This window comes from Salvelinus fontinalis, chromosome 24 (assembly GCF_029448725.1).
Source record: "Salvelinus fontinalis isolate EN_2023a chromosome 24, ASM2944872v1, whole genome shotgun sequence".
NCBI classification, from domain to species: Eukaryota; Metazoa; Chordata; class Actinopteri; order Salmoniformes; family Salmonidae; genus Salvelinus; species Salvelinus fontinalis.
The window spans coordinates 39,573,824-39,599,328 of NC_074688.1; the positions used below are offsets into that span (position 1 = coordinate 39,573,824).

General features: G+C 45.0%; 1 protein-coding gene across 2 annotated transcripts in view; it reads left to right on the forward strand.

Annotated features, from left to right (window-relative positions):
* The first annotated feature begins 1,391 nt into the window (after window positions 1-1,391).
* Window positions 1,392-25,505, forward strand: part of LOC129822416 (rho guanine nucleotide exchange factor 26-like) — a 97,233-nt gene continuing 73,119 nt past the window's right edge. Inside the window, exons 1-5 of one of the 2 annotated variants that reach the window (XM_055880685.1) lie at window positions 1,392-1,794; window positions 5,796-7,205; window positions 8,837-8,888; window positions 9,026-9,165; window positions 24,235-24,291. In XM_055880685.1, coding sequence (XP_055736660.1) covers window positions 5,880-7,205; window positions 8,837-8,888; window positions 9,026-9,165; window positions 24,235-24,291 — 1,575 coding nt within the window. In that variant the 5' untranslated portion in view covers window positions 1,392-1,794; window positions 5,796-5,879. The remainder of the gene's footprint in view (window positions 1,795-5,795; window positions 7,206-8,836; window positions 8,889-9,025; window positions 9,166-24,234; window positions 24,292-25,505) is intronic. The other variant, XM_055880684.1, reaches the window with a different exon arrangement.

Genomic DNA, 25,505 nt, shown 5'->3' on the forward strand with positions numbered 1-25,505 from the left:
TTTCCAGCTGAAGTAATACATGTAAAGCAAAAATATACACAAATAATACGCTATCTGATTAAATTGCATTGGAAAGGGGCACAAGACCGGGATGTTCCCTCTCTCCCTCCTGTTTGCACTGGCTATTGAACCGCTTGCAGAAAGAATTACACAGGACCCAAACTGTAACAGGTATTGGTAAACATAAATATACACTAAACTTATTAAACTACTGACCTACCTGACCAATATTGAAAACTCAGTGCCCACTTTGCTAAAACCTATTTCCAGAATACTCAATAATCCCAGGATATAAAATGAATGTGGGAAAAAACGAAGTAATGGCAATAGGAAAAAGAATAACTCATAATCTGCAGCAATCCTTTAAGTGGACAACAAAAAATATGAAATACTTAGGATGCTTAATAAGTGACAACAAACAGCAAAACCATATCACTTAGCAAAGGTGAATAACATTTGTAAACGTTAAAACAGAACGTTGGGAGCCAGCTGTCCTCCACACCACCATCTGAGAATCCAAGACAGGGACTGGCTTTAAGCCACCTTGGGCCTGTCATTCCAAATAATGTCCCCAGGCCAAATAGTGTCCCGCACCACGTCATAATGGGATTCGATAAACTATTAGCGTCCGTTGCTATATCAACGGTGTGACGACCTAGTGATTAGAATTTTGGAGATCGTTACAGCCTAAATTACGTTCTTTTCATCATCGCTATGGAAACAAGCCTGATTTTCGCGACAGTTTCGCTGTTTAAACAAGTTTTGTTTAGCTAATAAAATTAAAACATTAATTTTAACTACTTTTTGGTACCTTGTTAAATCCATGTCTTAAACGTTACTACGTTTCGGGAAATGGCAAATAAAACGTGATAGCGGGGTTGGGTTAAACCGGAAGACACATTTCAGTTAAAGGCATTCAGTTGTAGAACTGACTAGGTATCCCCCTTTCCCCTTTAATTAAGAGGGGGACACTATTTAGCCGGGGGACATTATTTGGCATGACAGCCCCCCTTGGGTTCTCGAGAGCTAGTGTAGGTCTAGCCTACAGTATTTCAAACGCATATTAGATAAGATTGTAACATATATTTGTCACTCAGAAGTATTGAGTTACCATTGTCATTGGAATCTGTGTAGGCAAAGTGTTGTACTTATGTATTAGTAGAAACACATGCACGTCTACTCTAGACATCTTGTAGTCTACTGTGGCATCACTCTAAAGAACCACGGGGAGGCGCTACACCACCGACCTTTCCAGATTGTGAACTAGTTCCACACTTCACTTAACAAACTGCTCCCAAATGTAGATATTTTTTTCTCCAAATTGACACTGATTTTGTTGAGCTATATGTCTACATCATTTAGGACGTTTTCTTCTCCTTTTTTGTCTCAGAATGTTTAGGCGCAGGGCTATTGCTTTGCTTCTCTGTGGTTGACATAGTACAAGTTCAAGTCGGTCGAAATGTAGTGCACTTAACGTCACGTGAATTTGGGTAGGCTTCTGTCCTGTTTGGCAATCGGCATTCCTCCTCCTCTCGCTATTAGTCTCCTGCTAAACACACAACTCGGGTCACTCTCGGAGAGAACACACTGACATGTAGGAGTTCGAGACACCGTGAAAACAGCCGACGGTCGCCGGACTACTGATGGGACAACGGGTTTTTTTTGCACAAAATTAACCGTTTACCTCAAGCATAAACTTCCAAAACAACAGGAAAACTTTCCATATTATATTGAGAACTCCAGGACACAGGCACCATGGCGAGATTTTACAGGGAAACCACGAATCAATAGAAAGTAAGTCTGTTATCCATCACGGGTTACTGGAAGACTAGGCTCGCCGTTCGCTGAAGGAACCGTTCTTTTATAGCTCAATGGTGGGAACTCGCTAGCAACATTGTTTCCCCCTGTGACTAGGCTACTTGGTTACAATAGCCAGTCTACTTCTCTGCATAGACCATTTTCCAATGTGTGCTCTGCTGCATAGTTTTTAACTAGACCCTAACTCGTTTGGACCTTTAAAAAATATATAATTTAGGACAAACTTTCCTCCGCTGACGGCATGCGTGTCTGTCACTGGTCCTCTAATGTTACTGTATCAGGGTTCTATATGGTCCAATACTTTTCATGGTTATTAGGCTACTGGTGCCGTGGTACAGGAACGACCTTGCCCTTGACCCAGTTCCATTACACTAAGAGTTAGTGGATGAAGGCGTATTCTGTAGGGGGGAGTGTTAAGACCCCCGACTGAACATGAACTTGCATCGGTTGCGGTATGGTTTTGGAAGCATAAGGACCGTGTCTTTAATATCAGTGAGAAATAATTGAGTAAAAAGTTAAATTGATCCACACACATTGATAGAGTTGGGGATAGTGTTCCCACCAGCGCTTGGTTTGGGATGAAATGAGTGCAGGTGTCTTTTTCCAATTCAGTCCATTTGACTACGTTCGCCAAAGTTCACAAATAACATTATGCTATAGAGACCTCTGATTATTCAATTAAGGGTTTATACAAATTTAAAGACTTTTAATCAATTGTTCATGACTATTAGTATAGCCTACATGGAAAAAGTATTATTGCCACTGGAAGGCTGCAGTGACTGATCCCATGTAAACCTACCATCTCCTGTCATTGTTCCCTCGATCAAGGCACTTAACCCCCCACAAAGTACAAATGCACTGTTAGTCAGTGGTGGAAAAAGTACCCAATTTTCATACCTGAGTAAAAGTAAAGATCCCTTAAAAGAAAATGACTCAAGTAAAAGTGAAAGTTACCCAGTAAAATACTACTTGAGTAAAAGTCTAAAAGTATTTGGTTTTAAATGTACTTCAGTTTCAAAAGTAAATGTACAAATCATTTAAAATTCCTTATATTAGAGCAAACCAGACAACACAATTTTCTAGTTTTTTTAATTTACGGATTGACAGGGGCACAGTTCAACACAGACAACATTCACAAATGAAGCATTTGTGTTTAGTGAGTCTGTCAGATCAGAAGCAGTAGGGATGACCAGGGATGGTCTCTTGATAAGTGCGTGAATTAGACAATTTCCTGTCCTGCTAAGCATTTAAAATGTAAGGAATACTTTTGGGTGCCAGGGAAAATGTAAGGAGTAAAAAGTACATTATTTTCTTTAGGAATGTAAATCAAATTGTTTTGGTCACATACATGTCATTAGCAGATGTTATTGCGGGTGTAGCGAAATGCTTGTGTTTCTAGCTCCGACAGTGCAGTAATATCTAACAAGTAATATCTAACAAATTACACAACATATACCCAATACACACACATCTAAGTAGGAATTAATTAAGACTATATACATATGAACGAGCGATGTCCGAGCCGATTGGACTAAGACACAGTAGAATAGTATAGAAAAACAGTATATACATATGAGATGAGTAATGCAAGATATGTAAACATTATTAAGTGAATGAGATACCATAGTATAGAATACAGTATATACATATGAGATGTAGTGGAGTAAAAGTTGTCAAAAGAAATATATAAATAGTAAAGTACAGATACCCAAAACAACTACTTCAGTACTTTACACCACTGCTGTTAGTCACACGTTGTCAACGTGGTCAACCCTCCATCTGGAGAGCTCCTGGGTGTGCAGGCTTGGCTTGGCTTTTGATCCAGACCTGAGTCTGCTTATCAAGTTCCTTGAGCAGCAAATGTTTAGGCTACGATGTGGTTAGAGCAGGGCTGGAACAAAAGCCTGCACACCCAGTAGCTATCCTGGAGGATGGTTGTGTAACATAACTTTAGACCGTGTTAGTAAAACGTTTACTGTTGACAGGAGAACAAGAGGAGACAATAGGACGAGGTGGATAATTTTATAATAAGGCCAGTTAATCACATGTAAAGATATCTTAGTAAAATCTTGCAGCAAGGCTCTTTCTGTCTGATTCTTATTGAACCGTCCGGAAAAGAGGTAGTTTCAACAATTGTACAGTATTATATAGACAACAAGCAAAGTAGGTAGATCTGCGAGTCTGGCCTTCCGATTGGTCGATCTGGGTCTTGGGTAGTCCTGAACAGGCCTGGTGTCCACGTTCCATTGGTTCCTGAGATAGTTCTTTGTCTTGAGCTCCAACCCTGAGTTGTGTGTGTCTGTGGTTATCATGGGGGAGGGGAATTATGTGTGTCTGTAGTTGGTGTCTTAATAAGTCCAGCATATGTCCAAGAGAAATGAGGAGTATGTGTATTTTGTATAAAAGATTACTTATGTTGAAATGTAGTTATTACTAGTTTCCAGTCCCTATTACAATTTCTTACAAATGTCTTCTCGCCCCGTCACGGGCGCGAACCAGGGACCCTCAGCACACATCAACCCACGAAGCATCGTTACCCATCGCTCCACAAAAGCCACGGCCCCTGCAGAGCAAGGGGAACCACTACTTCAAGGCCTCAAAGCGAGTGACGTAACCGATTGAAACGCTATTAGCGCACACCACTGCTAACTAGCTAGCCCTTTCACATCCGTTACAGTTGCCATCCTTGACATAAAATATTGCAACATTACAACCAAATACTTTTGTCTTTATAAAATGATTCCCTCATTCAATGAATCATGGATCAAAGCAAGGTATCTAACTAGACATGTTTATATATAAGGCTCAAATATTTGTGTTTCAGGGGAGATCTAGGCACAGCAAGTTATTTGTCATTTAGGCTGTTTCTAACGACCTCACAATGACATGGCTGCTGTTTAATAGAGGGGAATCCCAGGTTTCCAACGGTGCACATTTATTCAGGCTCTACAGTCCCGGTGGAAAGGCGACAAAGACATTATTGCTTAGTTAGCTATAGTTAACTAGCAAGATAGCCAATTCAAAACATAACTGCCAACAAGTTATCTAGTTAGTCTGCTGTCCAGCTCTCTCTCCTCAGGCAACACCTCACTGGCACGCACTGATTATGATAATGGGTGATATGTCGATTTTTAAGTGATTGATAATATTTAAGTGTGCCTTCATGAATTACATTAACAAACATTATGAAACTAATTTCCATGACTTTATAAACCCTCATTTGACCATTTGGAACAAGTGTATCATGCGTATTCAGGCTTGTACATTTTCAATCTGCGCAATCTGGAACAGGCTACGGTCACTCACAGACTAGCGGCAAATAAACGTGAACAATGCGGAATCAGACAATTCATGCCCACACTCAATTGCTATTCAATGCAGTTCTCGACTTCATAACGTTTTTGGTCAATTTTTTTTGCGCGTCAATCTGGGCTAATTTAGACTACTTTGTTTTAAAGAGGAGCCATTACGCAATTCCCCCAAAATGTAAGTGCCGGTAGGTCTCTCTGGCCCAGGTCAAGCACTGGTTCCCACGCGGACATATATCCACGTTACAGCGCTTGTTTACGGAAAACAACCGGGAGACAAGGCGACCACCTGTGTGTAAGCATAACGTGGAAAGTGTAGTTTCATTGGATGGAGACACCCATAGCTGTATGGATCTGTGCAAAACTTCCTTCTCGCTGATTAAAGATAAGGGCAATATATATGTGTCGAAAGCCTTATCGCAAGTGATTATTAACGTTTCGAAACGTTAAAACACAGCGTCGGAATTGTAGGTCACAGGTGCTGTCATGGGCAAAGCGAATGGCTGAGAACTGTAAGAAGGCAGAATGCTGCCTAGAGTTTTCAAGAGCTAAGGAGTGACCCAACTTGTGACCACAGACAGACCTAACCCTGAAAAGTAAGGACTCCCTATGCTACACCTCCAGCTTTGATTTTGATAGATCTCTCTCTCTCTCTGTGTTTACAACCAGGGGTTATTGCAGTTGTCTTCGGGGTTGGACCAGTTGGGTCAGACGAGAGACTCCACAGTGACAAAGAAGAGTGATTGACGCACTATGGAGGGTGGGAACGATGTGGATCTGTCCAACAGTAACATCACCCCGCTGTGGAAGCGGCGCTCAGCCAATCACACTGGCCCCAGCAAGCTAAAGGCCCGGCCCCTCAGCTACCAGATAGACGGAGTCCACATGACTGACTTCCCCGTAGAGGACAACAAGTGCAGTTTTACCCTGAGCCAGCCTGCAGAGAGACTGGTGGCTACGCCGGGAGGAGGGATGGTCATTCTGAAGCACGTTCTCAACCAACCCACCAGGAAAACACGGGTAGTCAGGAGTATAAGCATTGGACATCTGGCCAAAGGACGTTTCTCTCTGTCCAAGTTCAAATCGGAGGGTGATACGTCTCTGTCATTGAACAGTAAGGCATGCCACGGTGGGAGTGTTGATCATGTGTGGTCGGACAAGCCGCTGCTGGACACCCAGAATCGACTATCCAGCCCGTTCACTCTCACCGCTCACAGGGACCAGATAGTGTTTGGGACGAGCCCTTCACCGCCGAACTCTGCCTCCTCCAATCACCCCTCTCCCCCTGCCTCCTCCAGTCACCCCTCTCCCCCTGCCTCCCCCAATAACAACCACCAACATAACCAGACCTCCCCTTCTTCCTACCACCCCTTAACTCCTGTCCCCTCTCCCCCTAACCCCAGCCCCTCTCCCCCTAACCCCAGCCCCTCTCCCCCTAGTCTCCACACCCCTACCCCATCCCACAGCTCCACCTCCAGTATCAACTCCCTCTCTTCCCTCATCTCCACCCCTTCTGACCTCCCCACACCCCACATCCCCTCCTCTGCTGACATGTCTGCCCCCTCTCCTTCCCCCTCTCATTCCCCCACTCCCAGCCTCTCTCCCTCCATCTCCCTATCTCCTCCTCCCTCCATTGTCCTCAGCACCCACAGTGCAGCTGCCCTGAAGATGGGCACACAGCAGCTGATCCCCAAAGGGCTGGCATCCCTGAGCAAGGCCTCTCCTGCTGGGGTACAGAGCCAGGGCCTGGGGGGTCTGCTGGGCCTGGATCCTACCAAGCGGGCCCTGCGAGCCCTCAGCATGGTGGAGACTGGATCCTTCTTCTCCACTGGCGTAGGGTCCGGGGGAGGAGTGACAGACCAGGATGAGAGCCCTGGGACTCTGAAGAGAGGGTTGAGGTCTACCTCGTACCGGAGAGCAGTGGTGAGTGGAGTGGAAATGGAAATACCATCTGATGACCTCAAGTCCCATCGTCTGTCCCAACCTGTAGACCCAAAGAGCCATCGTTTGTCCCAACCTGTACTCAAAGGACTACAGGAGGTCAAGGAGAGACCTACCAGCCCTGGGAAGAAGAACAAGGTAGGAAGACATGTAATGAAGCAATTATTTTCCAGTAAATTGTCATTACTATTATCTGCTATGTCACGATACCGTTCTACCCTTGCTTTGCCCCATGTGCCTCGATATTACTGTCTCTTACCTTGCAGTCACACTGTACAGTTTACTAACACTCATCTGCCTGATGGATTCATGTTTGATGAATTATTCTCCTTAAGTTAAGACCAGGACCAAAGTCCACAGCTAACTTGGAGTTGGAACATTATCAGGAGCCGCTTGCGTTGAAGTCATGCTAATAGTGAAGGCCTATGATTACAACACACACACACTTCAGTCCACTGCTCTGTAATTAGGCAGGTCAGTGCAGAGGTCAGGGGTCAAGAGCAGGTCCCAGGGGAGACCTACTTATCCCCGTCATTTAGAATCTGACAGATGTGAGTTTATAAAGTAATTCATAACCAGGTTTGGCTAATAAAGCATCATTTGGGATATTGTGCTGACTGCTCATGATAACGGATCTAGTGACAGTCTCAGTCCATAGTGTTAATATACAGTACAGCTGGGGCAGGGACCGCTGATCCTGGGTCTGTTATTAAATCAAATCAAAATCAAATCAAATTTATTAGTCACATACACATGGTTAGCAGATGTTAATGCGAGTGTAGCGAAATGCTTGTGCTTCTAGTTCCGACAATGCAGTAATAACAACAAGTAATCTAACCTAACAATTCCACAACTACTACCTTATAGACACAAGTGTAAGGGGATAAAGAATATGTACATAAAGATATATGAATGAGTGATCGTACAGACGGCATAGGCAAGATGCAGTAGATGGTATAGAGTACGGTATATACCTATGAGATGAGTACTGTAGGGTATGTAAACATAAAGTGGCATAGTTTAAAGTGGCTAGTGGTCCATGTATTACATAAGATGGCAAGATGCAGTAGATGATATAGAGTACAGTATATACATATACATAAGAGATGTGTAATGTAGGGTATGTAAACATTATATTAGGTGGCATTGTTTAAAGTGGCTGGTGCTACATTTTTACATAATTTCCATCAATTCCCATTTTTAAGGTGGCTGGAGCTGAGTCAGTTTGTTGGCAGCGGCCGCTAAATGTTAGTGGTGGCTGTTTAACAGTCTGATGGCCTTGAGATAGAAGCTGTTTTTCAGTCTCTCGGTCCCTGCTTGGATGCACCTGTACTGACCTCGCCTTCTGGATGATAGCGGGGTGAACAGGCAGTGGCTTGGGTGGTTGTTGTCCTTGATGATCTTTATGGCCTTCCTGTGACATCGGGTAGTAGTGACAGTCTCAGTCCATAGTGTTAATATACAGTACGGCTGGGGCAGGGACCGCTGATCCTGGGTCTGTTATTAATAGTGACAGTCTCAGTCCATAGTGTTAATACACAGTACGGCTGGGGCAGGGACCACTGATCCTGGGTCTGTTATTAATAGTGACAGTCTCAGTCCATAGTGTTTTAACATACAGTTCAGCTGGGGCAGGGACCGCTGACCCTGGGTCTGTTATTAATAGTGACAGTCTCAGTTCAGTGTTAATATACAGTACGGCTGGGGCAGGGACCGCTGATCCTGGGTCTGTTATTAATAGTGACATGGGGTCTTGTTCTGTGTCTCAGAGTCCTGATAAGAAGCCAGGACTGATCACACAGAGGACATTTGACAGTGAAGGTGAGTGGCACGTCTCTGTCTTGGTCATGTAAATGAACTGGTGATGCCTGTGACTTTCTGTACACACGTTTGAGGTCTTGCTGTCAATGGGCACTGTACTAATGTGATTCAACCTGTCTGTCTGTGGTGTGATCCAGAGGAGGAACTGTATCAGAACTACCAGGAGAAAGCTCTTCACAATGACTCTGATGAGGACCAGTCCAGAGAGCCCAAACCTGACGACCGTATCGTGATGCAGTACAGACCCATACGCACCTCCTGGAGCCAACTCAGTGTGGTGAGACACACACACACACACACACACACACACACACACCACACACCACACACCACACACCACACACCACACACCACACACCACACACAACACACACAGTGAATCGTGGTGCAGTGCCTCTCATACAATACAGAGACAAACACAGGGCCTTGTTGGGAAATGGACTGCCAGTGCTGTGAGGGATGTTGTCACATCTGGTCTGGCTGCAGTCCTTACCCATCCTCCATCTCTCTCTCTCTTTCTCCTACTCTGTCTGTGACTGTCTGTCTCTCTGTCTCTTCATTACTCTCGGTCTAGATAGAGAATTAAAACAGGGATAGGGAGGGAAGAGGGAGGGTGAGGGAGAAGGATAGGAAGGGGAAGGTGAGGGAACAGGATAGGAGGGTGAGGGAGAAGGATAGGAAGGTGAGGGAGAAGGATAGGAAGGTGAGGGAGAAGGATAGGAAGGGGAGGGTGAGGGAGCAGGGTAGGAAGGGGAGGGTGAGGGAGAAGAAGGGGAGGGTGAGGGAGAAGGATAGGAAGGGGAGGGTGAGGGAGAAGGATAGGAAGGGGAGGGAGAAGGATAGGAAGGTGAGGGAGCAGGATAGGAAGGGGAGGGTGAGGGAGCAGGGTAGGAAGGGGAGGGTGAGGGAGAAGAAGGGGAGGGTGAGGGAGAAGGATAGGAAGGGGAGGGTGAGGGAGAAGGATAGGAAGGGGAGGGAGAAGGATAGGAAGGTGAGGGAGCAGGATAGGAAGGGGAGGGTGAGGGAGAAGGATAGGAAGGGGAGGGAGCAGGATAGGAAGGGGAGGGTGAGGGAGAAGGATAGGAAGGGGAGGGTGAGGGAGAAGGATAGGAAGGGGAGGGTGAGGGAGCAGGATAGGAAGGGGAGGGTGAGGGAGCAGGATAGGAAGGGGAGGGTGAGGGAGCAGGATAGGAAGGGGAGGGTGAGGGAGCAGGATAGGAAGGGGAGGGTGAGGGAGCAGGATAGGAAGGGGAGGGAGAAGGATAGGAAGGGGAGGGTGAGGGAGAAGGATAGGAAGGGGAGGGAGCAGGATAGGAAGGGGAGGGTGAGGGAGAAGGATAGGAAGGGGAGGGAGAAGGATAGGAAGGTGAGGGAGTAGGATAGGAAGGGGAGGGTGAGGGAGAAGGATAGGAAGGGGAGGGTGAGGGAGCAGGATAGGAAGGGGAGGGTGAGGGAGAAGGATAGGAAGGGGAGGGAGAAGGATAGGAAGGGGAGGGAGAAGGATAGGAAGGGGAGGGTGAGGGAGAAGAAGGGGAGGGTGAGGGAGAAGGATAGGAAGGGGAGGGTGAGGGAGAAGGATAGGAAGGGGAGGGTGAGGGAGCAGGGTAGGAAGGGGAGGGTGAGGGAGAAGAAGGGGAGGGTGAGGGAGAAGGATAGGAAGGGGAGGGTGAGGGAACAGGATAGGAAGGGGAGGGAGAAGGATAGGAAGGGGAGGGTGAGGGAGTAGGGTAGGAAGGGGAGGGTGAGGGAGCAGGATAGGAAGGGGAGGGTGAGGGAGCAGGGTAGGAAGGGGAGGGTGAGGGAGCAGGATAGGAAGGGGAGGGTGAGGGAGCAGGATAGGGAGGGGAGGGTGAGGGAGAAGGATAGGAAGGGGAGGGTGAGGGAGCAGGATAGGGAGGGGAGGGTGAGGGAGAAGGATAGGAAGGGGAGGGTGAGGGAGCAGGATAGGGAGGGGAGGGTGAGGGAGAAGGATAGGAAGGGGAGGGTGAGGGAGAAGGATAGGAAGGGGAGGGTGAGGGAGTAGGATAGGAAGGGGAGGGTGAGGGAGCAGGGTAGGAAGGGGAGGGTGAGGGAGAAGAAGGGGAGGGTGAGGGAGAAGGATAGGAAGGGGAGGGTGAGGGAGAAGGATAGGAAGGGGAGGGTGAGGGAGCAGGGTAGGAAGGGGAGGGTGAGGGAGAAGAAGGGGAGGGTGAGGGAGAAGGATAGGAAGGGGAGGGAGAAGGATAGGAAGGGGAGGGTGAGGGAGTAGGGTAGGAAGGGGAGGGTGAGGGAGCAGGATAGGAAGGGGAGGGTGAGGGAGCAGGGTAGGAAGGGGAGGGTGAGGGAGCAGGATAGGAAGGGGAGGGTGAGGGAGCAGGGTAGGAAGGGGAGGGTGAGGGAGCAGGATAGGAAGGGGAGGGTGAGGGAGCAGGATAGGAAGGGGAGGGTGAGGGAGCAGGATAGGAAGGGGAGGGTGAGGGAGTAGGATAGGAAGGGGGGGGTGAGGGAGAAGGATAGGGAGGGGAGGGTGAGGGAGAAGAAGGGGAGGGTGAGGGAGTAGGAGAGGAGGGTGAGGGAGCAGGAGAGGAAAGAAGGGAGAAAGATCTGGGGCAGCAGACTGAGCGCACCACCCGGCATTGCGCCACCTTTTTGGCAAACAACAGAGATTCTTCTCCATGAAACAATGTTGAACATGTTCTCCCTGGAGTGCGTTGTGGTGACTCCAATTATGACGGGATCCAGTTTGGGCCCAGAATGGTAGGAGAGAGGAATGGAGGAAAAGGAGGGGAGCAAATGCTTTCTTCCACTTAGGTGTTCTGTCTCCTTGTTGATGTTTACTCTTATCTGGAGCTGCTGAGAGAGAAAGAGACTCTAATCTGGGCAGGCTGTAGTGTTTTATAGTAGTTAGATGTTACGCTGTGACAGGGCAGGCTGTAGTGTTTTATAGTAGTTAGATGTTACGCTGTGACAGGGCAGGCTGTAGTGTTTTATAGTAGTTAGATGTTACGCTGTGACAGGGCAGGCTGTAGTGTTTTATAGTAGTTAGATGTTACACTGTGACAGGGCAGGCTGTAGTGTTTTATAGTAGTTAGATGTTACGCTGTGACAGGGCAGGCTGTAGTGTTTTATAGTAGTTAGATGTTAAACTGTGACAGGGCAGGCTGTAGTGTTTTATAGTAGTTAGATGTTACGCTGTGACAGGGCAGGCTGTAGTGTTTTATAGTAGTTAGATGTTACGCTGTGACAGGACAGGCTGTAGTGTTTTATAGTAGTTAGATGTTACGCTGTGACAGGGCAGGCTGTAGTGTTTTATAGTAGTTAGATGTTAAACTGTGACAGGACAGGCTGTAGTGTTTTATAGTAGTTAGATGTTACGCTGTGACAGGGCAGGCTGTAGTGTTTTATAGTAGTTAGATGTTACGCTGTGACAGGGCAGGCTGTAGTGTTTTATAGTAGTTAGATGTTACACTGTGACAGGGCAGGCTGTAGTGTTTTATAGTAGTTAGATGTTACGCTGTGACAGGGCAGGCTGTAGTGTTTTATAGTAGTTAGATGTTACACTGTGACAGGGCAGGCTGTAGTGTTTTATAGTAGTTAGATGTTACGCTGTGACAGGGCAGGCTGTAGTGTTTTATAGTAGTTAGATGTTACGCTGTGACAGGACAGGCTGTAGTGTTTTATAGTAGTTAGATGTTACGCTGTGACAGGGCAGGCTGTAGTGTTTTATAGTAGTTAGATGTTACGCTGTGACAGGGCAGGCTGTAGTGTTTTATAGTAGTTAGATGTTACGCTGTGACAGGGCAGGCTGTAGTGTTTTATAGTAGTTAGATGTTACACTGTGACAGGGCAGGCTGTAGTGTTTTATAGTAGTTAGATGTTACACTGTGACAGGGCAGGCTGTAGTGTTTTATAGTAGTTAGATGTTACACTGTGACAGGGCAGGCTGTAGTGTTTTATAGTAGTTAGATGTTACACTGTGACAGGGCAGGCTGTAGTGTTTTATAGTAGTTAGATGTTACGCTGTGACAGGACAGGCTGTAGTGTTTTATAGTAGTTAGATGTTACACTGTGACAGGGCAGGCTGTAGTGTTTTATAGTAGTTAGATGTTACACTGTGACAGGGCAGGCTGTAGTGTTTTATAGTAGTTAGATGTTACACTGTGACAGGGCAGGCTGTAATGTTTTATAGTAGTTAGATGTTACGCTGTGACAGGGCAGGCTGTAGTGTTTTATAGTAGTTAGATGTTACACTGTGACAGGGCAGGCTGTAGTGTTTTATAGTAGTTAGATGTTACGCTGTGACAGGGCAGGCTGTAGTGTTTTATAGTAGTTAGATGTTACACTGTGACAGGGCAGGCTGTAGTGTTTTATAGTAGTTAGATGTTACGCTGTGACAGGGCAGGCTGTAGTGTTTTATAGTAGTTAGATGTTACGCTGTGACAGGGCAGGCTGTAGTGTTTTATAGTAGTTAGATGTTACACTGTGACAGGGCAGGCTGTAGTGTTTTATAGTAGTTAGATGTTACGCTGTGACAGGGCAGGCTGTAGTGTTTTATAGTAGTTAGATGTTACACTGTGACAGGGCAGGCTGTAGTGTTTTATAGTAGTTAGATGTTATGCTGTGACAGGGCAGGCTGTAATGTTTTATAGTAGTTAGATGTTACACTGTGACAGGGCAGGCTGTAGTGTTTTATAGTAGTTAGATGTTACGCTGTGACAGGGCAGGCTGTAGTGTTTTATAGTAGTTAGATGTTACACTGTGACAGGGCAGGCTGTAGTGTTTTATAGTAGTTAGATGTTACGCTGTGACAGGGCAGGCTGTAGTGTTTTATAGTAGTTAGATGTTACGCTGTGACAGGGCAGGCTGTAGTGTTTTATAGTAGTTAGATGTTACACTGTGACAGGGCAGGCTGTAGTGTTTTATAGTAGTTAGATGTTACGCTGTGACAGGGCAGGCTGTAGTGTTTTATAGTAGTTAGATGTTACGCTGTGACAGGGCAGGCTGTAGTGTTTTATAGTAGTTAGATGTTACACTGTGACAGGGCAGGCTGTAGTGTTTTATAGTAGTTAGATGTTACACTGTGACAGGGCAGGCTGTAGTGTTTTATAGTAGTTAGATGTTACGCTGTGACAGGGCAGGCTGTAATGTTTTATAGTAGTTAGATGTTACGCTGTGACAGGGCAGGCTGTAGTGTTTTATAGTAGTTAGATGTTACACTGTGACAGGGCAGGCTGTAATGTTTTATAGTAGTTAGATGTTACGCTGTGACAGGGCAGGCTGTAGTGTTTTATAGTAGTTAGATGTTACACTGTGACAGGACAGGCTGTAGTGTTTTATAGTAGTTAGATGTTACACTGTGACAGGGCAGGCTGTAGTGTTTTATAGTAGTTAGATGTTACGCTGTGACAGGACAGGCTGTAGTGTTTTATAGTAGTTAGATGTTACGCTGTGACAGGGCAGGCTGTAGTGTTTTATAGTAGTTAGATGTTACGCTGTGACAGGGCAGGCTGTAGTGTTTTATAGTAGTTAGATGTTACACTGTGACAGGGCAGGCTGTAGTGTTTTATAGTAGTTAGATGTTATGCTGTGACAGGGCAGGCTGTAATGTTTTATAGTAGTTAGATGTTACACTGTGACAGGGCAGGCTGTAGTGTTTTATAGTAGTTAGATGTTACGCTGTGACAGGGCAGGCTGTAGTGTTTTATAGTAGTTAGATGTTACACTGTGACAGGGCAGGCTGTAGTGTTTTATAGTAGTTAGATGTTACGCTGTGACAGGGCAGGCTGTAGTGTTTTATAGTAGTTAGATGTTACGCTGTGACAGGGCAGGCTGTAGTGTTTTATAGTAGTTAGATGTTACACTGTGACAGGGCAGGCTGTAGTGTTTTATAGTAGTTAGATGTTACGCTGTGACAGGGCAGGCTGTAGTGTTTTATAGTAGTTAGATGTTACACTGTGACAGGGCAGGCTGTAGTGTTTTATAGTAGTTAGATGTTACACTGTGACAGGGCAGGCTGTAGTGTTTTATAGTAGTTAGATGTTACACTGTGACAGGGCAGGCTGTAGTGTTTTATAGTAGTTAGATGTTACACTGTGACAGGGCAGGCTGTAGTGTTTTATAGTAGTTAGATGTTACGCTGTGACAGGACAGGCTGTAGTGTTTTATAGTAGTTAGATGTTACACTGTGACAGGGCAGGCTGTAGTGTTTTATAGTAGTTAGATGTTACACTGTGACAGGGCAGGCTGTAGTGTTTTATAGTAGTTAGATGTTACACTGTGACAGGGCAGGCTGTAATGTTTTATAGTAGTTAGATGTTACGCTGTGACAGGGCAGGCTGTAGTGTTTTATAGTAGTTAGATGTTACACTGTGACAGGGCAGGCTGTAGTGTTTTATAGTAGTTAGATGTTACGCTGTGACAGGGCAGGCTGTAGTGTTTTATAGTAGTTAGATGTTACACTGTGACAGGGCAGGCTGTAGTGTTTTATAGTAGTTAGATGTTACGCTGTGACAGGGCAGGCTGTAGTGTTTTATAGTAGTTAGATGTTACGCTGTGACAGGGCAGGCTGTAGTGTTTTATAGTAGTTAGATGTTACGCTGTGACAGGGCAGGCTGTAGTGTTTTATAGTAGTTAGATGTTACGCTGTGACAGGGCAGGCTGTAGTGTTTTATAGTAGTTAGATGTTACACTGTGACAGGGCAGGCTGTAGTGTTTTATAGTAGTTAGATGTTATGCTGTGACAGGGCAGGCTGTAATGTTTTATAGTAGTTAGATGTTACACTGTGACAGGGCAGGCTGTAGTGTTTTATAGTAGTTAGATGTTACGCTGTGACAGGGCAGGCTGTAGTGTTTTATAGTAGTTAGATGTTACACTGTGACAGGGCAGGCTGTAGTGTTTTATAGTAGTTAGATGTTACGCTGTGACAGGGCAGGCTGTAGTGTTTTATAGTAGTTAGATGTTACGCTGTGACAGGGCAGGCTGTAGTGTTTTATAGTAGTTAGATGTTACACTGTGACAGGGCAGGCTGTAGTGTTTTATAGTAGTTAGATGTTACGCTGTGACAGGGCAGGCTGTAGTGTTTTATAGTAGTTAGATGTTACGCTGTGACAGGGCAGGCTGTAGTGTTTTATAGTAGTTAGATGTTACACTGTGACAGGGCAGGCTGTAGTGTTTTATAGTAGTTAGATGTTACACTGTGACAGGGCAGGCTGTAGTGTTTTATAGTAGTTAGATGTTACGCTGTGACAGGGCAGGCTGTAATGTTTTATAGTAGTTAGATGTTACGCTGTGACAGGGCAGGCTGTAGTGTTTTATAGTAGTTAGATGTTACACTGTGACAGGGCAGGCTGTAATGTTTTATAGTAGTTAGATGTTACGCTGTGACAGGGCAGGCTGTAGTGTTTTATAGTAGTTAGATGTTACACTGTGACAGGACAGGCTGTAGTGTTTTATAGTAGTTAGATGTTACACTGTGACAGGGCAGGCTGTAGTGTTTTATAGTAGTTAGATGTTACGCTGTGACAGGACAGGCTGTAGTGTTTTATAGTAGTTAGATGTTACGCTGTGACAGGGCAGGCTGTAGTGTTTTATAGTAGTTAGATGTTACGCTGTGACAGGGCAGGCTGTAGTGTTTTATAGTAGTTAGATGTTACACTGTGACAGGGCAGGCTGTAGTGTTTTATAGTAGTTAGATGTTATGCTGTGACAGGGCAGGCTGTAATGTTTTATAGTAGTTAGATGTTACACTGTGACAGGGCAGGCTGTAGTGTTTTATAGTAGTTAGATGTTACGCTGTGACAGGGCAGGCTGTAGTGTTTTATAGTAGTTAGATGTTACACTGTGACAGGGCAGGCTGTAGTGTTTTATAGTAGTTAGATGTTACGCTGTGACAGGGCAGGCTGTAGTGTTTTATAGTAGTTAGATGTTACGCTGTGACAGGGCAGGCTGTAGTGTTTTATAGTAGTTAGATGTTACACTGTGACAGGGCAGGCTGTAGTGTTTTATAGTAGTTAGATGTTACGCTGTGACAGGGCAGGCTGTAGTGTTTTATAGTAGTTAGATGTTACGCTGTGACAGGGCAGGCTGTAGTGTTTTATAGTAGTTAGATGTTACACTGTGACAGGGCAGGCTGTAGTGTTTTATAGTAGTTAGATGTTACACTGTGACAGGGCAGGCTGTAGTGTTTTATAGTAGTTAGATGTTACGCTGTGACAGGGCAGGCTGTAATGTTTTATAGTAGTTAGATGTTACGCTGTGACAGGGCAGGCTGTAGTGTTTTATAGTAGTTAGATGTTACACTGTGACAGGGCAGGCTGTAATGTTTTATAGTAGTTAGATGTTACGCTGTGACAGGGCAGGCTGTAGTGTTTTATAGTAGTTAGATGTTACACTGTGACAGGACAGGCTGTAGTGTTTTATAGTAGTTAGATGTTACACTGTGACAGGGCAGGCTGTAGTGTTTTATAGTAGTTAGATGTTACGCTGTGACAGGACAGGCTGTAGTGTTTTATAGTAGTTAGATGTTACGCTGTGACAGGGCAGGCTGTAGTGTTTTATAGTAGTTAGATGTTACGCTGTGACAGGGCAGGCTGTAGTGTTTTATAGTAGTTAGATGTTCTGCTGTTTCCCTGGTCAGTAACTGATGGTAAGTGACCTGGGGGTTTTCATCTTCATTCTCTGAAGGAGCAGGAAGATCCACACTGGAAATGAGACAATGATTTGATGTTCAACTGATGGACAAAAGTGGCATCAATGTCCAAACAGACAGAACCTAACAGTAACAGTAACACCTGTAGTGTCAGACTCTCCTCTGTTTCCTACAAGTCTCTAGTTTCCAGTAACAGTAACACCTGTAGTGTCAGACTCTCCTCTGTTTCCTACAAGTCTCTAGTTTCAAGTAACACCTGTAGTGTCAGACTCTCCTCTGTTTCCTACAAGTCTCTAGTTTCCAGTAACACCTGTAGTGTCAGACTCTCCTCTGTTTCCTACAAGTCTCTAGTTTCCAGTAATACCTGTAGTGTCAGACTCTCCCCTGTTTCCTACAAGTCTCTAGTTTCCAGTAACAGTAACACCTGTAGTGTCAGACTCTCCTCTGTTTCCTACAAGTCTCTAGTTTCCAGTAACAGTAACACCTGTAGTGTCAGACTCTCCTCTGTTTCCTACAAGTCTCTAGTTTCAAGTAACACCTGTAGTGTCAGACTCTCCTCTGTTTCCTACAAGTCTCTAGTTTCCAGTAACACCTGTAGTGTCAGACTCTCCTCTGTTTCCTACAAGTCTCTAGTTTCCAGTAATACCTGTAGTGTCAGACTCTCCCCTGTTTCCTACAAGTCTCTAGTTTCCAGTAACAGTAACACCTGTAGTGTCAGACTCTCCTCTGTTTCCTACAAGTCTCTAGTTTCCAGTAACACCTGTAGTGTCAGACTCTCCTCTGTTTCCTACAAGTCTCTAGTTTCCAGTAACACCTGTAATGTCAGACTCTCCTCTGTTTCCTACAAGTCTCTAGTTTCCAGTAACACCTGTAGTGTCAGACTCTCCCCTGTTTCCTACAAGTCTCTAGTTTCCAGTAACACCTGTAGTGTCAGACTCTCCTCTGTTTCCTACAAGTCTCTAGTTTCCAGTAACACCTGTAATGTCAGACTCTCCTCTGTTTCCTACAAGTCTCTAGTTTCCAGTAACACCTGTAGTGTCAGACTCTCCCCTGTTTCCTACAAGTCTCTAGTTTCCAGTAACAGTAACATCTGTAGTGTCAGACTCTCCTCTGTTTCCTACAAGTCTCTAGTTTCCAGTAACACCTGTAGTGTCAGACTCTCCTCTGTTTCCTACAAGTCTCTAGTTTCCAGTAACACCTGTAGTGTCAGACTCTCCCCTGTTTCCTACAAGTCTCTAGTTTCCAGTAACAGTAACACCTGTAGTGTCAGACTCTCCTCTGTTTCCTACAAGTCTCTAGTTTCCAGTAACACCTGTAATGTCAGACTCTCCTCTGTTTCCTACAAGTCTCTAGTTTCCAGTAACACCTGTAGTGTCAGACTCTCCTCTGTTTCCTACAAGTCTCTAGTTTCCAGTAACACCTGTAGTGTCAGACTCTCCCCTGTTTCCTACAAGTCTCTAGTTTCCAGTAACAGTAACACCTGTAGTGTCAGACTCTCCTCTGTTTCCTACAAGTCTCTAGTTTCCAGTAACACCTGTAGTGTCAGACTCTCCTCTGTTTCCTACAAGTCTCTAGTTTCCAGTAACACCTGTAATGTCAGACTCTCCTCTGTTTCCTACAAGTCTCTAGTTTCCAGTAACAGTAACACCTGTAGTGTCAGACTCTCCTCTGTTTCCTACAAGTCTCTAGTTTCCAGTAACACCTGTAGTGTCAGACTCTCCCCTGTTTCCTACAAGTCTCTAGTTTCCAGTAACACCTGTAGTGTCAGACTCTCCTCTGCTTCCTACAAGTCTCTAGTTTCCAGTAACAGTAACACCTGTAGTTTCAGACTCTCCTCTGCTTCCTACAAGTCTCTAGTTTCCAGTAACACCTGTAGTGTCAGACTCTCCTCTGTTTCCTAGAAGTCTCTAGTTTCCAGTAACACCTGTAATGTCAGACTCTCCTCTGCTTCCTACAAGTCTCTAGTTTCCAGTAACACCTGTAGTGTCAGACTCTCCTCTGTTTCCTACAAGTCTCTAGTTTCCAGTAACACCTGTAGTGTCAGACTCTCCTCTGTTTCCTACAAGTCTCTAGTTTCCAGTAACACCTGTAGTGTCAGACTCTTCTCTGCTTCCTACAAGTCTCTAGTTTCCAGTAACACCTGTAGTGTCAGACTCTCCTCTGTTTCCTACAAGTCTCTAGTTTCCAGTAACACCTGTAGTGTCAGACTCTCCTCTGCTTCCTACAAGTCTCTAGTTTGCAGTAACAGTAACACCTGTAATGTCAGACTCTCCTCTGTTTCCTACAAGTCTCTAGTTTCCAGTAACAGTAGGGACAGGGGGAAGTGGTGTATTTAAGAGTGTTGACACCATACTCTTAGATGAGAGGTTTAACCCCCTCGGTTAAGGATAGGACAGGGGAGTAAGGGTAAGACAATGCTAGATTTATGCCTACGGTCAACCTCTTACCGCAACCACTCCCTATTGAGTGAATACTGCGTTTCTGTTGTCACGGTTACACCTGTTCCTCTGTGTTCTCAGGGAAACTCCAAAAGCAGGGCAAAGTTCAGTTGTCGTGGCGGGAAGGTGGTTGCTAGGACACTAAGGACATGCAAGGCCGTAGATAGAGACATAGAAGTCGATTGCCTTTTCAAGGAAATTTGTCTTGCACAATAGAACAAACTTGGCAAGCTGTTGCCAGTCTGGCTGTAGTGGTTTGGCTGTTGGCGTGTGTGTTCTGTGTCCTAGTCTGGATGTGTTTGTAAAGGTCTCCATTAGGGTTGTCACGATACCAGTATCATGATGCTCTGAGGTATCGCGCGGCAAGGAAAGAAAACACAAAGCAGTCATAATGTTAGTTACAAGCAGCCTCAAGTGTTTCACCCAGAATCCCGTTTATTTTCCTTGCTATAACACACTATATGTTACGTACAGCAGGTTTTTAAAGGACCAAAGAGTATTGTCTGCTTGGTGTTCTCCTTGTTGCCATAGACAATCAGGTATTGTAGTATCACCATCCTGGTATCGTGACAACCCTAGTAGGCCTGACCCCAATTAGTCGACTGGTCCATTGTTTGGTCTTTAGGCTGTTGGTCGACTGAGATTGTTTTAGTCGAGCAGTAACATATACCGTACAAGTCAAAAGTTGACACACCTACTCATTCAAGGGTTTTTCTTTATTTGTACTATTTTCTACATTGTAGAATAATAGTGCAGACATCAAAACCACGAAATAACACACATGGAATCATGTAGTAATGAAAAAAAGTGTTAAACAAATTAAAATATATTTGAGATTCTTCAAAGTAGCCACCCTTTGCCTTGATGACAGCTTTGCACACTCTTGGCATTCTCTCAACCAGCTTCATGAGGTAGTCACCTGGAATGCATTGCAATTAACAGGTGTGCCTTGTTAATTTGTGGAATTTCTTTCCTTAATGTGTTTGAGCCAATCAGTTGTGTCATGACAAGGTAGAGGTGGTATACAGAAGATAGTCCTATTTGGCATTCTCTCTACCAGCTTCACCTGGAATGCTTTTCCAACAGTCTTGAAGGAGTTCCCACACATGCTGAGCACTTGTTGGCTGCTTTTCCTTCACTCTGCAGTCCAACTCATCCCAAACCATCTCAATTGGGTTGAGGTCAGGTGATTGTGGAGGCCAGGTCATCTGATGCAGCCCTCCATCACTCTCTTTCTTGGTCAAATAGCCCTTACACAGCCTGGAGGTGTGTTGGGTCATTGTCCTGTTGAAAAACAAATGATAGTTCCATTAAGCACAGAATACTGTGGTAGCCATGCTGGTTAAGTGTGTCTTTATATTCTAAATAAATCACTGAAAGTGTCACCAGCAAAGCACCCACACCATCACACCTCCTCCTCCAAGCTTCACGGTGGGAATCACACATGCGGGAGATCATCCGTTCACCCACTCTGTCTCACAAAGACACGGCGGTTGGAACAAAAAATCTAATTTGGACTCATCCGACCAAAGGACAGATTTCCACCGGTCTAATGTCCATTGCTTGTGTTTCTTGGTCAAAGCAAGTCTTATCTTCTTATTGGTGTCCTTTAGTAGTGGTTTCTTTGCAGCAATTCGACCATGTAGGCCTGATTCACACAGTCTCTTCTGAACAGTTGATGTTGAGATGTGTCTGTTACTTGAACTCTGTGAAGCAATTATTTGGGCTGTAATTTCTGATGCTGGTAATTCTAATTAACTTATCCTCTGCAGCAGAGGTAACTCTGGGTCTTCCTTTCCTGTGGTGGTCCTCGTGAGAGCCTGTTTCATCATATCGCTTGATGGTTTTTGCGACTGCACTTGAATAAACTTTTCTGACCATGCCTTAAAGTAATGATGGACTGTTGTTTCTCTTTGCTTTTTTGAGCTGTTCTTGCAATAATATGGACATAGCCCTATTTGGTAATAGACCATCTTCTGTATACCACACCTACCGTGTCACAACACAACTGATTGGCTAAAATGCATTAAGAAGGAAAGAAATTCACACCTTTTAATTGAAATGCATTCCAGGTGACTACCTCATGAAGATGGTTGAGAGATTTGTTTAACAGTTTTTTTGGTTGCTACATGATTCCATGTGTGTTATTTCATAGTTTTGATGTCTTCACTATTATTCTACAATGTTGATCACAGTAAAACTAAAGAAAACCCCTTGAATGTGTAGGTGTGTCCAAACTACTGACTGGTACTGTATACAATATTTCCTGAATTATAATAGTTCTTCAATTCCTGAATTACAATACTTCCTGAATTACAATATATCCTCAATTCCTGAATTACAATAGTTCCTCCATTCCTGAATTACAATAGTTCTTGAATTACAATAGCTCCTCAATTCCTGAATTACAATAGTTCCTGAATTACAATAGTTCCTCAATGTATTTGAAAAATCTTTCCAGCTCTCTCCCATTCAGGTTGCTTGTAGTGATTGATTCATGGAGGAGTGGAAGGGTGTTTGGGGAAGATGAAAAAGGACCGGGTGTGGAGAAGTATTGGTAGGGAGCAGGGATTTGGAGCAGTGGGCGATGGGAGACATGTTGGTTCTAATGCTGCCTTGTCAGTGGCAGATGTTTCTAGAGGAGGGGGGATACTACACACACACACACGGCCATGTAAGCTATCCTGTGCATACACCCAGACTCCCCTGAAAGGAACCTTTCTCTCTAAACAGCACACTGGGGTCTTTATTCAGCACACTGGGGTCTTTGTTCAGCTCCTACGGGGCTTTGTTCAGCTCCTACGGGGCTTTGTTCAGCGCCTACGGGGCGTTATTCTGCTCCTACGGGGCGTTATTCTGCTCCTACGGGGCTTTATTCTGCTCCTACGGGGCTTTATTCTGCTCCTACGGGGCTTTATTCTGCTCCTACGGGGCTTTATTCTGCTCCTACGGGGCTTTATTCTGCTCCTATAGGTCTACGGGGCTTTATTCAGCTCCTATAGGTCTACGGGGCTTTATTCTACTCCTATAGGTCTACGGGGCTTTATTCTACTCCTATAGGTCTACGGGGCTTTATTCTGCTCCTATAGGTCTACGGGGCTTTATTCTGCTCCTATATGTCTACGGGGCTTTATTCTGCTTCTATATGTCTACGGGGCTTTATTCTGCTTCTATACGTCTACGGGGCTTTATTCTGCTCCTACGGGGCTTTATTCTGCTCCTACGGGGCTTTATTCTGCTCCTACGGGGCTTTATTCTGCTCCTATGGGGCTTTATTCTGCTCCTATAGGTCTACGGGGATTTATTCTGCTCCTATAGGTCTACGGGGCTTTATTCTGCTCCTACGGGGCTTTATTCTGCTCCTACAGGGCTTTATTTAGCTCCTATAGGTCTACGGGGCTTTATTCTGCTTCTATAGGTCTACAGGGCTTTATTCTGCTCCTACGGGGCTTTATTCTGCTCCTATAGGTCTATGGGGCTTTATTCTTCTTCTATAGGTCTATGGGGCTTTATTCTGCTCCTACGGGGCTTTATTCTGCTCCTACGGGGCTTTATTCTGCTCCTACGGGGCTTTATTCTGCTCCTATAGGTCTACGGGGCTTTATTCTGCTCCTATAGGTCTGGTATGAGAACTACTCCTTTGTTGCAGCAAGTGGAGTCATGAACAGTGTGTGTGTGTCTGTCTTTATGCTTTCACAGACAGACAATGTGTGTGTGCTGCCACAGACAGCTGAACATACATTAGCCCTTATTTCTCTAAAAGCAGACACCTAGAGAGTTTAAACTGTGATGGATACAGAGGTATGCCTCACCTCTAAACAATTCCTTTCATTCCTAAAGTTGTGCGACTGTTTTTTGTTAACTGTTGGCAAATATAGCCAGTATGGTTAGAGATTCTGTTTTCTTCCTGATGTTGTTACTAAAACCTGTGTTCTAAACTGTGTTTTTCCTGAGGTTGTTAATAAAACCTGTTCTAAACTGTGTTTTTCCTGAAGTTGTTAATAAAACCTGTTCTAAACTGTGTTTTTCCTGAGGTTGTTAATAAAACCTGTTCTAAACTGTGTTTTTCCTGAGGTTGTTAATAAAACCTGTTCTAAACTGTGTTTTTCCTGAGGTTGTTAATAAAACCTGTTCTAAACTGTGTTTTTCCTGAGGTTGTTAATAAAACCTGTGTTCTAAACTGTGTTTTTCCTGAGGTTGTTAATAAAACCTGTGTTCTAAACTGTGTTCTTCCTGATGTTGTTAATAAAACCTGTGTTCTAAACTGTGTTTTTCCTGCAGGTGAAGAAGAGTGGAGTTTCTGATAAGCTCAGCCAGGAGGAGCGGAAAAGACAAGAGGTAACAGCCTTAGTGTGTGTGTGTGTGTGTGTGTGTGTGTGTGTGTGTGTGTGTGTGTGTGACCCCTTCCCCTTAATACAGAGACAGTTCCAACAAAGGGTCAAGCCGACTGGCTCCAGAAAGGTTAGGATGCACACAGACACACACACACAGGTCACTTACTGTAGCCCCCCTGTTGCAATCTACCAAACCATGCCTAAACTCCTCTCCCTGTAACCTTTTCCATATCAATAGTAAACCCTTCTTAAAGGGGAGGGCTAGAAAATATGGACCACAGACAAGTAAACCAGTCCATGCTGAGGGACATGAGTTCATAGCATGGATGTCTAAGCAAATGCATGTCTAGAGAAGTGTGCAGATGGAGAGTATCACCGATTGGGAGTCCCATAAAGGCGGCGCACAATTGTTCCAGCATCGTCCGGGTTTGGCCTGGGGTAGGCCGTCAGTGTAAATAACTGACTTGCCTCGTTAAATAAATGTAAAATAAATAAAAATGGAGCTATAAGAGGTGTGAACAGCTCTTCTCCTGTGTGATCACTGCCGTCTCTCTCTAAATGAATGACTGAGCACAGAGTGATTGTCTACATGTCCTACTAAAAGAATAGCAGAGTTCATGATGGCAGATATGTCACATCAGAATGAGTGTTTCAGCCCAATATCATGTGTGACAGTTGTGAGCAGCCAGTCTCATCCCCTAACCAGCCATTAGTCTACTCAGCTGTGTGCAGCCAGTCTCATCCCCTAACCAGCCATTAGTCTACTCAGCTGTGAGCAGCCAGTCTCATCCCCTAACCAGCCATTAGTCTACTCAGCTGTGAGCAGCCAGTCTCATCCCCTAACCAGCCATTAGTCTACTCAGCTGTGAGCAGCCAGTCTCATCCCCTAACCAGCCATTAGTCTACTCAGCTGTGAGCAGCCAGTCTCATCCCCTAACCAGCCATTAGTCTACTCAGCTGTGTGCAGCCAGTCTCATCCCCTAACCAGCCATTAGTCTACTCAGCTGTGAGCAGCCAGTCTCATCCCCTAACCAGCCATTAGTCTACTCAGCTGTGAGCAGCCAGTCTCATCCCCTAACCAGCCATTAGTCTACTCAGCTGTGTGCAGCCAGTCTCATCCCCTAACCAGCCATTAGTCTACTCAGCTGTGAGCAGCCAGTCTCATCCCCTAACCAGCCATTAGTCTACTCAGCTGTGAGCAGCCAGTCTCATCCCCTA